This window comes from Macadamia integrifolia, unplaced genomic scaffold, assembly GCF_013358625.1.
Source record: "Macadamia integrifolia cultivar HAES 741 unplaced genomic scaffold, SCU_Mint_v3 scaffold562, whole genome shotgun sequence".
Classification (NCBI taxonomy): domain Eukaryota; kingdom Viridiplantae; phylum Streptophyta; class Magnoliopsida; order Proteales; family Proteaceae; genus Macadamia; species Macadamia integrifolia.
The window spans coordinates 258098-274697 of NW_024870486.1; the positions used below are offsets into that span (position 1 = coordinate 258098).

The following is a 16600-nucleotide window of genomic DNA, read 5'->3' on the forward strand; positions in this document are numbered from 1 at the left end:
CAGTTAGAATAAAAAAAAAAAAAATTCCTTCCACCAATGGGCTTCTTTATTTTTATTTTTTTCCTTTTTCTTTTGTATAGTAATATGTAGTAAAAAAGTGGCACTCATGAGCTATCAATTCCAAGAGTATGTGTATATATATATATATATATATATATACTTAGAGAGTGAGAAGCCTCCATCCAAAGGAATCATCCCTTTTGTATAGTGTATATATATATATATAATATAATATATATATATATATATATATATAATATAATATATATATATATATATATATAAATTGAAGCAGAAAATAAGAAGAAAATTACCAGGCATGATTTTAGTGCATGGTATCGAAATAGGTATCATGCATCTAAAAAAAGAATAATATAGTATTGTATCATTTTTTTTCTTAAAAAACATGATTTGATTTCTTCATCTAATGGTTTTGGGTAGGTATTAAATTAATTTTTTTATTATTTATAATTTCCAACTATTTAGTTTGGAAATATCCTAAATTAGAACAATTCGATAAATATGATCAGTTTAATTCATTATACCTAGAACCATGGTTGGGAGGATTTTCGCATGCACCCAACACATTGGCACCCACCTATTATCTCTTCAATCTTCACTCCTCACTGACTTGAAGTCAAAAAATTTGGATACTCTGCCTCGTCTATGCGAATACACGCGTTCAAAATTTAACTATATATAAACAAGTTGTCATTTCATTGTTAATAACAAACCATATAGTTCAACAAAAATTTAAGTACCTACTTTGTAATACATCCAAATATGAAAAAATTACTACCAGTAGTATAACTATTACAATATGACCCATCACGCTAAGTGAATTCTTCAGACTACGAATATCGTCAGTAAGATTTTTCAATTATTCTTTCATCTACTCTATTTGTACGTTCCTTTCATCCACAATTGTTGGAGTAGCATCTCTAGGCACAGTAACCACATTTGGTGCAGCCAAGGGTTCACACCAAGAGAAGAAGCCACAACCTCCATTTGGAAACTCCGAGCAACAGTAATATAATTTGTACTTGTTGCCATAACATCCATTCGGAGTACACATTGAAACACCAAATGTCAGCTTTACTTTTAGCAGAAAAAACCAATAAAAAAAATTAATAAATAAACCATCAAAGCAATACATTCTGAAGAGTCTGCTAAAAAGTGAATATGGTGTAACATCGGAAATTAACAATCAATCAGGGTTGATACAACCATGGAATAAATGGAAAAAACAGATTTGGATTGAGGCTCTCATTCTCTCCCTTGACCTCTCACCCCCACTGCACCTCATAGATTGCATCCGAAGCAATTTCAAACAAGCAAATATGCATAGAAAATACTGTTAAATACGCTCCTCATCTCTGAAATCAGGTCATTTCATAGGGTCAAATGAACCCATTAGCTCTTAAGGGTAACACCCCACCCCCAGGCTTTAGGAGGTATCCCACACATGAAATTATCAACCCCTTGACCTTGAGGCCCTAAACTTATAATAACCAGATTACCAGACCCTACTAAGTATTACCCCACATTTCATGACTTAAACCAAAAAAAAAATTTTTTTTACCCGTTTATGGATCACTTCATATGGGCTGCTCGTAGTTCTACTGTTTGTATTTTTTCTAGAGAGAGATAAGATATCTGAAAACCCAATCCATTCCAATGCAAAAGCAGCACCAGATTTGCGTAAAACCCACTTGATTGCTTCACCTTCCCGTGTTCTCTATACTCTCTCTCTCTCTCTCTTCCTTGGACCCCATTACTTAAAACATAAGCATGATTTTTCATTACCCCTTTAAATCATCGGACATATTTCTGGTTTTCTCCACTCTGGTACTGTCAGATAACAGATCAAGCTTCATTTATCTTCAGCTCCTACCTTATCTTGTCTGGTTCCTTTTGGGTATCAAACATATGGGTTCTTCTTTCCATTCTCTACTGAAACTTCTCCTCGTTTGATTCTCTTCAATACAAATGGGTCGCCATCCCTGTTGTGTCAAGCAGAAGCTCCACAAAGGCCTATGGTCCCCTGAAGAAGATGAAAAACTATTCAACCACATCACTTGGTTCGGTGTTGGATGTTGGAGTTCAGTTCCTAAGCAAGCTGGTACTGATTGTGATTGTAATTGTAATTGTAATTTCTTCAAAATCTAAGCCAACCCGTCTTCTCAAAATTCTCAATTTCTCCATTACCGTTCATACAGGATTTCAGAGGTGCTGGAAGAGTTGAAGATTGAAATGGATTAACTACCTATGGCCAGATCTCAAGATGGGGTTCATGGATTGAAGAATGGGAATCAGAATTTTATGAACTAAGTGATGAGAATATCTTACTTTCTTTTGGAGTTGCAGGTGGGCTCAGATTGTAGCACAGTTACCTGGAAGGACAGATAATGAGATTAAGAACTTCTGGAATTCGTTTCTGAAGAAGAAACTAAGGCAACGAGGGATTGACCCAAACACCCACAAGCCCTTGAGTGAATCTGAAGCATAAGATGAGAAGAAATGCAGGGAACAAGAAGACTTCTTGCAACTATCTCAACCCAAAAAACAGAGAACCCTGTCATTGTTTGAATATGCATAGAAATACTACTACTCTCGACAGTATGCAAACACCTTGTAAAACTGTTTGGCCAATCAAATATCATGACAATCTTCAACTTCACAATTTCCAAGCAAATATGCATAGAAAAGAATCATATGAAAACATAAACAGGGCTCTCACCAACATACTCCTATCATTGCAAGATCCATCAAGAAATGAGACATACATATCAAATTGTAAGATGTAAAGGACACACAAAAACACATTACTAATGAACACCACAACAAATCAGTTGAAATAACCACATATCTTCCCTACATAATTACAGAAATTTATAACAGCGCATTTAATAATGAGGTTGTCCATATTAAAACATTCAAATCACATAGAGGAACATACAAAAAATCATTGTCAGAGACTTAACATAGTATCAAATTACATCAACCAACACATCAAATTTCCAATAAAAAAACCATTGTCTTAAGATTTCTTCTCACTTCCTACTGTCACCTCAATTCTTCTCAATTTCTGGCAAATACATCTCAAGCAGTTTTCTCCTATCTTCTTTTCTTGTTTCCATGAAGATAATGGCAGAATTCTTTTTCGCCATGAAATATTCCTTTGCCTTGAACTTTTGTTGAAATTTGACGTCTGGAATGGCATCAACAACATCTATAATTGCTCTCCCAAATTCAGATTGAGAGTCGCTCATTACCATCTTTTCGATTGAATTTGCAATTGATTTCAATGGACTTACAACCTTTTCAGCTGCACCCTTCTTCCTCTTTTATCTACCACTGTTCACCGACCCACGAGGTCTTCCTCGAGAACGATTGGTACTACCAATGGGAGTGGAAGGAACACTTTCTTCAGGTTCAACATTTGGATAGTCAAGTCCATCATTGTTCCCTATCCCCTCAACCTGAGTACCAGTCACGTCCATCATAACTTCAGTTGGCTCTTTGTTCAGATATTTTTTTATATACTGGTCTACTGCTATAACAACAGCAGTCGCCGCAAAGATTATGATTTTCTTTCGCCTCTTGTAGCCATCATCAAACTCCATTGTAAAAGTAAATCTACATTCAAATTAAACAAATAATAAATTGGTGCTCTATAGAAGGATCAGTTATAAATCGGTGCTTTACAAGACTTAAGTTATAAGCACCAATTCTACATAGTGTAATACATGGTACTATTGGCACACTAAATTCTTTTATTAATATAGATTCAATCAAAATATCAACAGAGAACAAATAAACAAAACCATTTCAAGAAAAACATAATAGTCAGAATTGACCACTGCTCTTCATTAACAATAAACATTAATTTATGTCAGGCAGAAATTAGTCCACAACAAAACAACTTTCAGAACTGTATATGGGGTTAAAGAGGAATGATCTAATCTGGTTGGTTAGCCTCTTGGGGATAAGTACAAAAAAACACAACTTTCACAACCTCTTTTTTATTACTGGATAGAAATAGTGCCAAAAAAAGAAAAAAAAAGAGCTTAAGTTTGGACTACCTACTTTTAATCAAAGCATTCGATCCTCGGTCCTAAGGCGATTGGAGTAGAGTGGAGCCCCTTAGAAATGGCTCTCTAGTGGTTCTATTGTGTTATTACTAACTATTTTGGTTTGTCCTTTTAATAAACAGATTAAAACCTGTAATGGTTGGTATTGTGATAATTTCACACCAACCAACCTTAATACCCCTAAGATGTGGAATTGAAAACCAAGATAACCAGGCCAAAGACAAGAGAATAAGAAACATTTTCTATTGACACTACTCAAAATTACTAGTTTAGTAAATGAAAGGTGAGAATTAATAGAAAATGGAAATTTTGAAAATAATAATACAAAGAACCAGTCCATTTAACAGTACATAAATGAAATTCATTCCTGCTCATTAACAAGGTAACATAATTTTTATTTCTTTTCCCCTCTTTAAGAATACTTGTCTTATTATTTTGGTTTGAACTTTATAGAGCAATGATCTTAATGCAGTTCTTGCAAGAATTCTGCATCAGCTCCAGATTGGAGTCACCTGGGTTTAATATGTCAAATGAGCCTAATCCTTGAACAGCTAAACCTCACATGAATGTGCATATGGAAAAAGAGAAAAACAGGTCAAAGTACAACATCTTCCTACCGAAGAAGTATAAGCTAAGCATCAAGTATACAACATGCATTGGGCACATGCAGACAGGTGAACCCACCATTCATTAGGTATGACCCAGTATGTCAGTATGCCTAATCCTTTTTCATCAATATGGGACTTATATGTCTTCATTTCCATGCTCGACAGTATAGATCAACACCTTATTAATATCAATAGGTCAGCTGTGGTCTGAATCCTGTCAATTGTTTACTGTGACTCATTCCAGGTAGTTCAGCAAATCGTAACATCCAGATAATCCTCCAAATCTTTTGTAAGACCAAAAAATTAAAAAGGTCGATGTGGCCAATCTTTGAGAACAGAAAAAAGAAAGGCGCTTGGCATATGACCTCTTATGTTCATGAAGACCAAAGCACTCTGGTGAACAGGACAATCAACTTTCATTGCTTTGAAATAAAGAAGTAAACTTCAAATGTTTTAAAGAAAAAAGATCGCATTAATAAGAAAGGAATGGAAGTAAAAGTATACCTGAGCCTGCTTAGAACATAAAAGAAGTCCATATTAAGGGACAAAATTCCTTCAAACCAGACCCTTTGAAGGGTTTTGCAAGGAAAAATTAATGTGATATGGCAGTCCTATGCTCTCCCAACACACGGACTGTGGACGTCCATATTAAGGGACAAAGAAATCCCATGTAAAACCAGAATAAAGAAAGAACGTTGACCTAATGTCCTGCATGCAATAACCATAAGAGGGTCTGAAACCAGTGCAAGAACTAACTACAAAACTAGCAAGAAATTTGAATCCGTAAGGAATTCGGAATTTCTGTAAGAGGAAATACTAATTGTCCATCTCCTACCAACAGGATTATTCCTAATAATAAAAAATTGATTGAAGAAAAGAAACACAATTTTTGTGTAACACCAAAACCTCTTGAGATGCTCCAATCATAAGCAGCAGGAACTAAACAATGTGAGAAGATACGGAGACCCGTGAACCAAACCCCCCAAAATTTTACAGTTCTAACAAAAACCCAATTCAGGGAAAACGAAAAAAAAGCAAGCCCAGAAAAAAAAATGGTGAATAAATGAGAATCAACACGATCAAAGAAAAGGATAATAACAGAATTTTTCTTCGTAGAATTTTGAACGAAATAAACCACACAGAGATTTCTTCATTCCAATTTCAGCAAAACTGAAAAAAAAAAAAAACCCAAATTTAGGGTTTTGCATCTAGGTTTGAAGAAGAGGAAGAACCGTACCTCGAACAATCTGGAAAACACCCCCTTCTTTAGTTGATCGACGAAGACAATCCCTAAAATCTTGCACAATGAGGAACCTGCGGTTTTCAGAAGAAACCTGTGGCTTCCGAAGGATGGGAAAGGTGAAAACACGATAACTTGAGTCACCCTAATTCTGGGATTTTTATATGAACCCTGGAATCATTGATTCGATCTTGGATTTACCTGACCAGGTTAATCCAGTTGAATCCACTTTTTTGTTGATGTGAACCAAACAATTTTTTTTTAATGAGAAATACGATTCTATAGAATGTCATCCGATGGAATAATCGAACCAAACACCCCCTAAACTGGCCGTGCTGCACGAGAATATACTGAAGAAAACGGTCATTGCCCATTCAAGTATACGGGAGTGACGAACTCACGGGAGTGCTAACGAGGGAGAGAGGATGGACGATTCGGGAGCTATACTTTGTCAAATATCTTCACTCAAGGACATGCTAGACCATGTAAGACCTCATTAATGTTTGTTTAATTGACGATCATTCTTAGGTTTACCCTTTTTCCTGTTATTCGATGGATTACAACTGATGATTATCTGATTTGCTTGTCCCTGGTGTTTTGGAATTTGAATCTAACTGGAAGAAGATGTATTACAAGGTTTCCTATACTTGTCTATTTTCTTAATTTTTGATTTCGTTTCTTACCAGGTAAATGAGGAAATTGAGGCAAACATTCAGACAACGAGAGATATAGAATCTGAACTTGTAAAATGTTCTGAGATCGAGAGCTGTTTTGTGATGAGAGAATCGAATTTGATGAAGGCGATATGCGTTGGTGAATTTGATGTGAACAGCTTGATCCAAGTGAAAGGTAACAATGCTCTGAACATTTGCTTGTATTTCTCATTTTTTCAGTAGTTTGGACAGGAATATCGATACATAGGTGTGGATTTTGAAGAACTAGGAATTCAAGAAATTCATCTTTCTTGTTATGGTGAGACCAGCGGATTAACAGTTGCCATTAATTCGAGAAAAACTGGAGTGCTTAACATAATTTTATTTAGCACAGAAATGATTTATCCGTAATTTTAAGGATAGAACACTTTAGAGAAATCATTTCAAAAATTCAGTGTACATTCAAATCACGGGCTCTCAATTTTTTTCTTCTTTTTAAAACATTATGTCCTTCTATAGCTTTTGTTATTTACCCTTTTTGTTTTTTCCCACTGCATGCTAGATTTCTTCTTCAACTTCTGCTTCATCCTTACTTTCTGTAAATATGTAATACTACTTGGAAAAGATATTCTTCCAGCATTCCTAAAGTTCAAGTTCAATGTCATATGGTTTGCAATACCAAAAAGCACCTCCACACCGAAAGAAAAAGGTGCACCATTGCACCTCATTTCATTTGCCCAAGGTGTCTCAGCATGTAATGCGAAGAAGTGCATACCCAAAGAACAAGACAAGTTGGCTGAAGCATACCCATTGTGAGATTTAAATCCAAGAAACATTGTGAGATTTAAATCCAAGAAACATTGGCTAAAAGATGTAATGTAGGACTAAGTTTGACAAGCCAAACTAGACCCAAACAACAGAATCTTGTAAACCAAAGAACAACCAAATAACCACCCAATAGTAGACAGCAACAACAGCCCAGAATAACCAGTCAACAGTCCTTAAACAAACCCGAATTATCAGATCCACAATCAGGAATTTCAGGAAGCAGAGTTTGCATCAACAATTAGAAGTTCCTGCAACAGAAATAGAGTAATTGAATAAGTAGGATCAGAATGAAAACATAGCAGAACCAGATAACCAAATCAGAACTCGATTCTGGGACAGCAGGTGCTGAGAACAGGCAATCAATCCTAACAAATTCAGAATCTTCAACAGCAGATGTTTAAGTGACAAATAAACAAATCTAAATACTGAATAGCAGGTCCATTCCATCAGGAAAACATAGGCAGCAATCAACAGTAGCAGCTAACACAAATCAGGCAACAATTTCTGGGCAGAAATCACCATCGACCAGCACTGAAGAAAACTTAGAAACTGACAAACCCATGGTATGATCAGTACCAAACTTGGATCAAGTCCCCTTCAGAATGATCCTAGCAATCGACATAGTTGTCATGGCATCGCCTAGGCGGCGATTTGGCGTCCTGGCAGAAAAAAGAAGTTCATGGAAGTGCTACGATTTACGTGACTCACAACTGGCGGTCGCCATTGGCTGATAGGCGTCGTCATGGCACCGCCATGGAACTAGGTCATGCCTGATTCACTAGGTGGTCGATTTTTTTGTAAAATGCAGGGTGATTTTGATAGGGCTATGTTGATTTTTGATGATTTGATGTTGCTTAATGTTGATTTTATATGTTATAGGGTATATATTGTAGGCTTGTAGCATGCTAAATAACTTTAGAAAATAGGGAAATTAAAAAAGTAGCATACTAAATAACTTTAGAAAATAGAGAAAATAAAAAATGACACATGGGCAATTTGACCGCCATGGCAACGCCATAATGGGCGATTCATCGCCAAATCGATTAGCCACCCCTCCACCGCCTTGGATCGATTTGACGCCTTGACAACTATGGCACTCGACCAAAACTACAAGGCCATCGGGTGGCCAGAACTCCAGAACAGATTGGGTCGACAGAATAGAAGACAGAGGTTCAGAACCCAGAAAAATTCTGCAGAAGGTTCATTTACTTATCTGTTATGTTGGAGAAGATAGCCCAATAAAGAAAACCAGAAAATAATAGCAACCCACTCAGGCTTCTCGCCGTAGAGTATCAATTGGATCAAACACCAATCCCTAGGCCTTGATCAAACACAAGAACGGCCATTGAAGCCAGTGGCAGCAACAAGAGTCTTTTTTTTTAAAACATAAATCGTCGGCTATATTGATGCCCTTCTCTTTATTTATAATAATGATGAGGGGGGTGATTACAATTTAGTAACTTCAAAGTTACTAAAAAACTGAAATAAAGATTAGTAACATCTAGTTACTAAATCTGGAAAAGTAAACTAGGAAATAAAACAACTGGAATTAGAAACTAACTTATGACTAAAAATTAGAAACTAACTAGGTACTGAAATTAGAAACTAAATATCCCCATCTAAAATGAAACTAAAGAAAAAGGAAATATCCCGTACTCAATCTTAGAACCCCTATTTCAGACCCATAAAAGTGGCCCAATACACTCCAAACCACATGGACTGAAGGCTCAACACATATACAACCCAACCCTAGGCTTATTCCTAATAAAACAAGCCTAGTTTGGTAATTAATCTACATCAACTCTTCCCATCTTGAAAAAATTTGTCCTTGATTTTTGCAGTGATGGGGGGGAATGACATGTGATTAGTAGCTTTGACCATTCCCAAACAAAATTTAGGTTGCTTGTAAACTTTTGGAAGGTAGTCTTCAAGGCGTGGAGCTTTCTCTTCGAAGAACCATGATGGCATAACAAACTCTATATGCTTGACCTCTAAATCAATACCAACTGTGAATGTTGTATAAATAGAGTCATCAATGTTGGTAGCTTTCTCAGCAAGGGTAGGAGGAACAAGTTCTTCCTTTTCATCATGAATCCCAAAGACTTGTTGTGGAGTGCTTTTAATCACTACCTCATCTTCCACGGCTTTAGTCTTGTTTACTAGGCTCTCTTCAGTGTAAAATCCTTCAGTGGTTCTTCTTCCATGGTTCAACCACCAAGACATTACTAATCACATGAATGCCATAAGTGCCATCATCATTAGTATCTTTCTGGTCATAGGCATACCTACCAACATCAGCATCGTCTTCCAAGGGGTATGGATAAAGAGCTGACTCATCTTCCCCATTGGGTTCTTTAATTTCAGCCACTGGATTAATGCTCTGCTTATGGGGGCAAGACTTAGCAAAGTGTCCTACCTCTTGGCAATGAAAGAATTGTACCTTGTTGTTGCCTATTATAGGTGCCTTTCCTTTATAATCAACCCGTGGGGAGAAGGTGGCCTTTGGGGGTGCTGAACTATTATGTTTAGTGGCTGAAAAATTCTTCATGACCTCTCCAGCTTGATAATCAAACTTTCTGCCAGCCTATGCTATGAACTCCTCTGCTCATAGGGCCTTGTCAAAGCAATCCTTCACTGAATACACCAATTCTCTTATTGATTTTAACTCGCAATCCCAGTCGAAACCAAGATAATAGTTGCCTTTCATTCTCCCTTATGCCTGTGCAAGAATAAAGTGCATCAAATCTGTTCATGTACTCTGCAATAGTCATAGTCCCTTGATGAAGAGAATTCAGCTGGTCTTGTGTGCGAGCTTTGAAGTTGTGGCAAGTATTTGTCAGATAGCTCAAGCTTCATTTCCTCCCAAGTGGTAGGTTCTCTACCACAGTCTTCCAACTCTAGCTCATAGGTTCTCCACCAATAACGAGTAGCCTCAACTAGCTTTGCACGAGCTAGTTTCATCTTCCTTTCCTCAGGCATAATAATCAAAATAATCATTCAAAGCAGCTACCCAATCATAGAACAATTGGGGGTCATGTCTCTCATCAAACTCCTTTAGATTGAGCTTCACCTTCTGTGAATCTCTAGAGTACCTCCAATATGTGGGACGTTCAGTCTCAAAGTAACCCCTTATGTGTTCTTCAAAAGTAGGTTGCACTATAGGAACCCTCTGTGGTGGTCTCAGATTAGGGACAGGTCTCCTATTAGCCAACTGAGCAGTTACATTCAATGGAGCTTCGACCTCAGGTGGAGTATGAGAAGCATGGTTATGTTGTTGTGATTGAGTCCTCCATAGCTGACAACCTTACATTCATCTCAGTCCGCAAGGCTTGCTGTTCAGTCTTCATATTTTGTAGCAACTCCATAATAGAAGCTAGGGTGGGGGTGTTGCTCTCAGCCATGCTCTGATACCACTTAATGTAGGACTAGGTTTGACAAGCCAAACTAAACCCAAACAATAGGATCTTGTAAACCAAAGAACAACCAAATAACCACCCAATAGTAAACAGCAACAACAATCTAGAATAACCAGTCACAGTCCTTAAACAAACCAGAATTATCAGATCCACAATCAGGAATTTCAGGAAGCAGAGTTTGCATCAACAATTAGAAGTTCTAGCAACAGAAATAGAGTAATTGAATAAGTAGGATAAGAATCAAAACATAGCAGGACCAGATAACCAAATCAGAACTCGATTCTGGGACAGCAGGTTCTGAGAACAGGCAATCGATCCTAACAAATTCAGAATCTTCGACAGCATATGTTTAAGTGACAAATAAACAAATCAAAATACTGAATATCAGGTCCATTCCAGCGGGAAAACATTGGCAGCAATCAACAGTAGCAGCTAACACAAATCAGGCAACAATTTCTGGGCAAAAATCACCATCGACCAGCACCGAAGAAAACTCAGAAACTGACAAACCCATGGTCTGATCAGTACCAAACTTGGATTGAGTCCCCTTCAGAATGATCCTAGCACTCGGCCAAAACTACAAGGCCATCGGGTGGCCAGAACTTCAGAATAGATTGGGTCGACAGAATAGAAGACAGGTTCAGAACCCAGAAAAATTCCGCAGAAGGTTCAGTTACTTACCTGTTCTGCTGGAGAAGATAACCCAATAAAAAAAACCAGAAAATAATAGCAACCCACTCGGACTTCTTGCCGCAGAGTATCAATTGGATCAAACATCAATCCCTATGCCTTGATCAAACACAAGGAACAACCATTGAAGCCAGCAGCAGCAACAAGAGTATTTTTTTTTAAAACATAAATCGTCAGCTATATTGCTGTCCTTCTCTTTATTTATAATAATGATGGGGGGGGGTGATTACAATTTAGTAACTTCAAAGTTACTAAAAAACTGAAATAAAGATTAGTAACATCTAGTTACTAAATCTGGAAAAGTAAACTAGGAAATAAAACAACTGGAATTAGAAACTAACTTATGACTAAAAATTAGAAACTAACTAGGTACTGAAATTAGAAACTAAATATCCCCATCTAAAATGAAACTAAAGAAAAAGGAATATCCCGTACTCAATCTTAGAACCCCTATTTCAGACCCATAAAAGTGGCCCAATACACTCCAAACCACATCGACTGAAAGCCCAACACATATACAACCCAACCCTAGGCTTATTCCTAATAAAACAAGCCTAGTTTGGTAATTAATCTGCATCAAGATGATGACAAGATCTAGCTTTCCTGCAAACATGGATTGTATGGCTACATTTAGATTTTCTGTTTGACTAATAATTCCTGAAAAGAAAGTAGTATTGCAATGAGCTGAGAAAATGAATGCACAAAGAGAAATCTTATCAGTTCCAATTGCCAGAGCTGGATTTATCTGAGATTTTCATACTATAATTTTACATTCAATTAATGGGGTGAGTATAGTTTTATACAGGTTGAAGTGATGATCTTATCTGCATTATCCTTTCATCCTACACATCTTATGCTCTGCATCAATCCTTCTTGAATTTGATGGCTGAGATTTTCTTTTCAGATGCTTTTGTATTGTGCCCTTCTTCATTTGAGAATAGTTTTGACTTTACATAGTTTTAAATTTGTATTAGAGGATTATGTCTGCAGAAACTCATTTACAACATCATCAGAGGAATCTATTGGTGCTTTCTCCTTATTACAGTACTGATGTTCTCATTCAGCCTCTTATTTTCCATTACAGCTGCAGGAGCAACCTCATTGGAACTCCTGGAGAAGGAATTAAGTTGTTTAAGAATGAAGCGGGAGGAGGCAATTGAAAGAATGGCTAAAAAACGGTATTAAATTTAGCTTTTACATAGGAAAATGAGTACTCAGTCCTACATCAGTGGTTTTCCATAATCCATATCACATATCAAAAACATTCTAAGGTTTGAATGAGTGAGGGGAAAAACTGATCTAAGGTATTCTTATTATGATGGCAAGAAACCTTTGTAGTCAAAGATAGAAGATATTAGCCTCTTGATTTTCTCTGTTGTATGTATGAAGTTGGTTCCTGTGTAGATGTACAACTTGAAATAGTCATCCTTGAGGGAGTTAGTTTGGTAGGAGCTACTCTTGTGACACAAGGACACCAATAGCAATATTGACATGGTCCTGCACCATAAAAATGCAGTTCTATTTTTTAGTAGAAACTAAATATGACAACTGCATGTAACATTTAACATTGACAAGGTCATTCTCCCTTGCCACAATGAAAGACATGGAAAGAAGAGCAGTGAACATGTCATGGAGGACGACCCCATACACATCTCCTTGCTCAAATTTCAACCCGGAAACAATCACAGATGGTGGTCAAAACTGAGATCAATGTTTGATCCCACTAGTCGATTTTCATGCCACTAGTTTCCATTAATATGAAATCACATTCTTGTAAGTTATTTATCAGCATCACATTGGAATCAATTTTGAGAAACATCCCCCAGTGTTGGGGTTGAAACTTGACTGGTTAGATGACTGTTAGGGTCCTCTATCTCATTGACCCAACCATATTTGCCCCATAGCAAGTTATGATGGATACTAAAATGGTTGAGCCAAGTAGTTAAACCCATTCTTTTGGGAAAATCTATAATATGCAATAACTGTGCTCTAAATAATATGTATGAAGAATGCAAATAACTTTGGTTCATGCATGCTCATATAACATTTTTTTTTCTTTGATAACCCTTACATAACCATCAAATGAGATACAAAAATAATTTAACAAAGGAGACAAAAAAATGGGCCATATTATTTCCAGTTCCCAAATCCTTTTCTTTGGGGAGTATTTGCCAAGTCTGACATCTTGTGGCTGTGTTATTCTAACATCCCCAACTGTTTCCATATGACAAAGGTTTAGTTATTTAGACCAACTTGTCATTAGCAAGGCTGCAGGCATGATGGTATTCTAACATCCCCACTTGTATCCATATGGCAAAGGTTTAGTTTTTCAGACCAACTTGTCATTAATGAACTTCAGAACAACTCTGGACCATCTCATGTTGAGATAATAGAAAGCCCTCAATAATAGTCAAAGGCTCAAATTGGCCACTTGAAGTAGTGACCTATCAATGAAGATTTCACTTTCGGAAAGGCAATTTAAACAAATTCCTTAGGACCAACTACAAGTTGATTTACTACTTCTAGAAAGTTCAATTCAAATTTCAGGAAAGATAGCCAAACTATAAATCGAAAGTCTTGCATAAACTTAATAAAACTCTTCAACTTCTGATCCTAGAGAGGAAACATATCTTAAATTTTAAGTAATTCAACCCGCTTGACTTCAACTGACAAATTGAAGTGTCTTCACTTATAAAATAAGTTGAAAACCCCACTACCAATGATGTAGTTAGGGCTGCCACGAGAAGGGCTCGAGCTGACCAGATCTTGGCCCAGTCCAGCCCTAGATCTGGTCCTGGTTTAGCCTATCAAACCAGGCCAGGTTGCTCTTTGTTTTGACCCTCCTATGGCTCCATTGATCTCAGCCTTTAGGGAGGAAAGTCAACCCATCGAGCAGCCATTCTTGTTCTCCAGTTTTGTCTTCAAGTGGATCTTCTAGAAAGACCATCCACCTGTCCTTCAATGTGGAAGAAAATAGACTTCAAGAGAGGAATCCAGCAGCCACCGATTTCAGCAATTAGTTATAGGATCTTTGTTTCCATTTTTAGTTGTCTTGGTTGTTAAGTCAAATATATTTGTTAGGAGATTTTATGATTAGTTAGTAGTTTCTATTCTAATGTTTATTTGATTAAAAAGAAGTTTTTTTTTTTAGGTTAGTTTTTATTTTCTATGTGAGTTTCTAATTTTGTTTACTTTCTATTTTATAAGTTGTACTCACTCCTATATAAGGAGGGATGCTGTAATCGATTGAGGGAATGAATGGAGTTTATTTTGATATAGCTTATGCTGTTTCTGTGGGATACAGTTAGGTGTGAGGCCCTGGGTGAGATGCCTAAAATTGAGGGGTGAGATGCCCAAACTTGAAATGTGAGATGCCCAAAACCTATCCTTCTTTTCCCCCTTCCTTTTCCCTCCATCGATTCTATTTTGTGTTCTTTCTTTAATCTTTTTTCTGTTATTCAGTTAGACAGTAGAGAGGTTGTTGAGGTTGCTAGGACCTTATTTTGTTGCAAATTACACCATCTCCAGCAACAGATTGAAAGATAGAGCCACCTTGCTGCCCAGATCGACACCCAGATTTGGGAGGATTTGGACCCGCTGTAACTACCAAACCAGACGGCAGTTGAGAGTTCCCTTTTGGAGTTTTGTGGAGGCCCTAGGAGAGAGGTTTGATCCATCTTTGAGCCCTTTTCTTCAGCTGGTTTGTGTTCTACAGGAAATCACCACTTTGTTTCCTAATATGTGACTTACAACAACAATCTATAGAAGTCCAGATTTAACCAACAGTTGGGGCTCAACTTTGAAGGACATTTAGGCATCATATAAGGGATCTTCACTCCAAATTTGAGCATCATCAGAAGCTTCCTTCTCTGGGTCTTGAAGACCTCCAAAAGTTTCCTAAGTCAATACCTTCAAGCAAGAATTTTCAGATCTTCATATCTGGCCATCCAATCAGGCCCAACTTTTGAGGATTATATATGAAACATAAGGAGGACACTCGACCAGCTTGTGGAGGATTTTTGTGAGCAGATCTGGGAAATATCAGAAATCTCCATAGTTACCCTTTTCATGCAAATCATCTGATCTCCCTATTCATCCAGAATTTCAGATCCTGCCTGGGATTAGATCCTATGTGATCTAGTCTGACATCAACCAATGCAGTCTATATTTATTTTGTCCAGGTGCCCCATTGTGGGTAATATCAGTTTAATCTTTGGATCCATTTGATTGTATCCAAGTTTGGTCCTAGAAAATTACCTGTTAAAGATATGTATCTTTAGCACTCATGTATTGGTCATTGTACATGTATTACATGAAAACAATGCATTATCTGAAAATAAAAAATATATGTTAATTATAGAAAAGTTTATGATGCAGATTAAGTTGAAGGATTTGCTAGTGGTGGGAAAGAGAGAGTGAGGAAGAGAACAGAAATTCAGAATTGTAGGGTAAGTGAGAAAGCAAGGAGAGAGAAAAACAAGGGGGAGAGAGGGAGGAAGAAAAGGAGAGAAGAAAAAAAGCAGGGAAGAGAGAGAAGAGGTAGCAACCTCTTTCAATTCAAACAAACTAAATCACTCCATTAATCAAAACCATGGGGCCTATTAGGCTTTAAAAAAAAAAAAATTGAAAAAGATGAAGTTAAGATGCACTAAAAGTCTGCAGATTGAGACTTGGTTAGACTCCCTATCCTAGTCTACATTAAATCATCTCTTAATGCTGATCGAGTTTTTTTTTTTTTACCAGTGTATCTTCATCCACTTGATCCATTTTCTGAAGCTTCCATCATGCTCAATACATTATTGCATAGACATTTAGTATTACTGGTGAGCTCTCGAAAAATCAATTGGAGATTCATTAATCCATCCTCAAATCTCTTTGTACTTGTCTCCATGTGAAGTTGAAGAGCAAGAATTTGAAACTCAAGATAATCACAATTGATCATCATTGGAAATAAAGGGTTTTGGATTTGATACCAAACTGATGCAGATCAAGTAGATAAATCTGGTAGTGGTGGGAAGAGAAAGAGAGTGAGGAAGAGAAGAAAAATTTTCAGAGTTGTGGGGGTGGGGGG

At 37.0% G+C, this 16600-nt stretch overlaps 1 protein-coding gene across 5 annotated transcripts in view; it reads left to right on the top strand.

Moving 5' to 3' along the window:
* The first annotated feature begins 6177 nt into the window (after window positions 1-6177).
* The window catches only part of LOC122069249, a 15775-nt gene continuing 5352 nt past the window's right edge, over window positions 6178-16600 (top strand). For 2 of the 5 annotated variants that reach the window (XR_006137414.1, XM_042633220.1), the window contains exons 1-3: window positions 6178-6427; window positions 6629-6791; window positions 12614-12707. Coding sequence is in view for 3 of the 5 variants with exons in the window: in XM_042633220.1 (XP_042489154.1) it covers window positions 6368-6427; window positions 6629-6791; window positions 12614-12707 (317 nt within the window). In the remaining 2 variants the exon portion in view is untranslated. The remainder of the gene's footprint in view (window positions 6428-6628; window positions 6792-12613; window positions 12708-16600) is intronic. The other 3 variants (XR_006137415.1, XM_042633221.1, XM_042633219.1) reach the window with 3 other exon arrangements.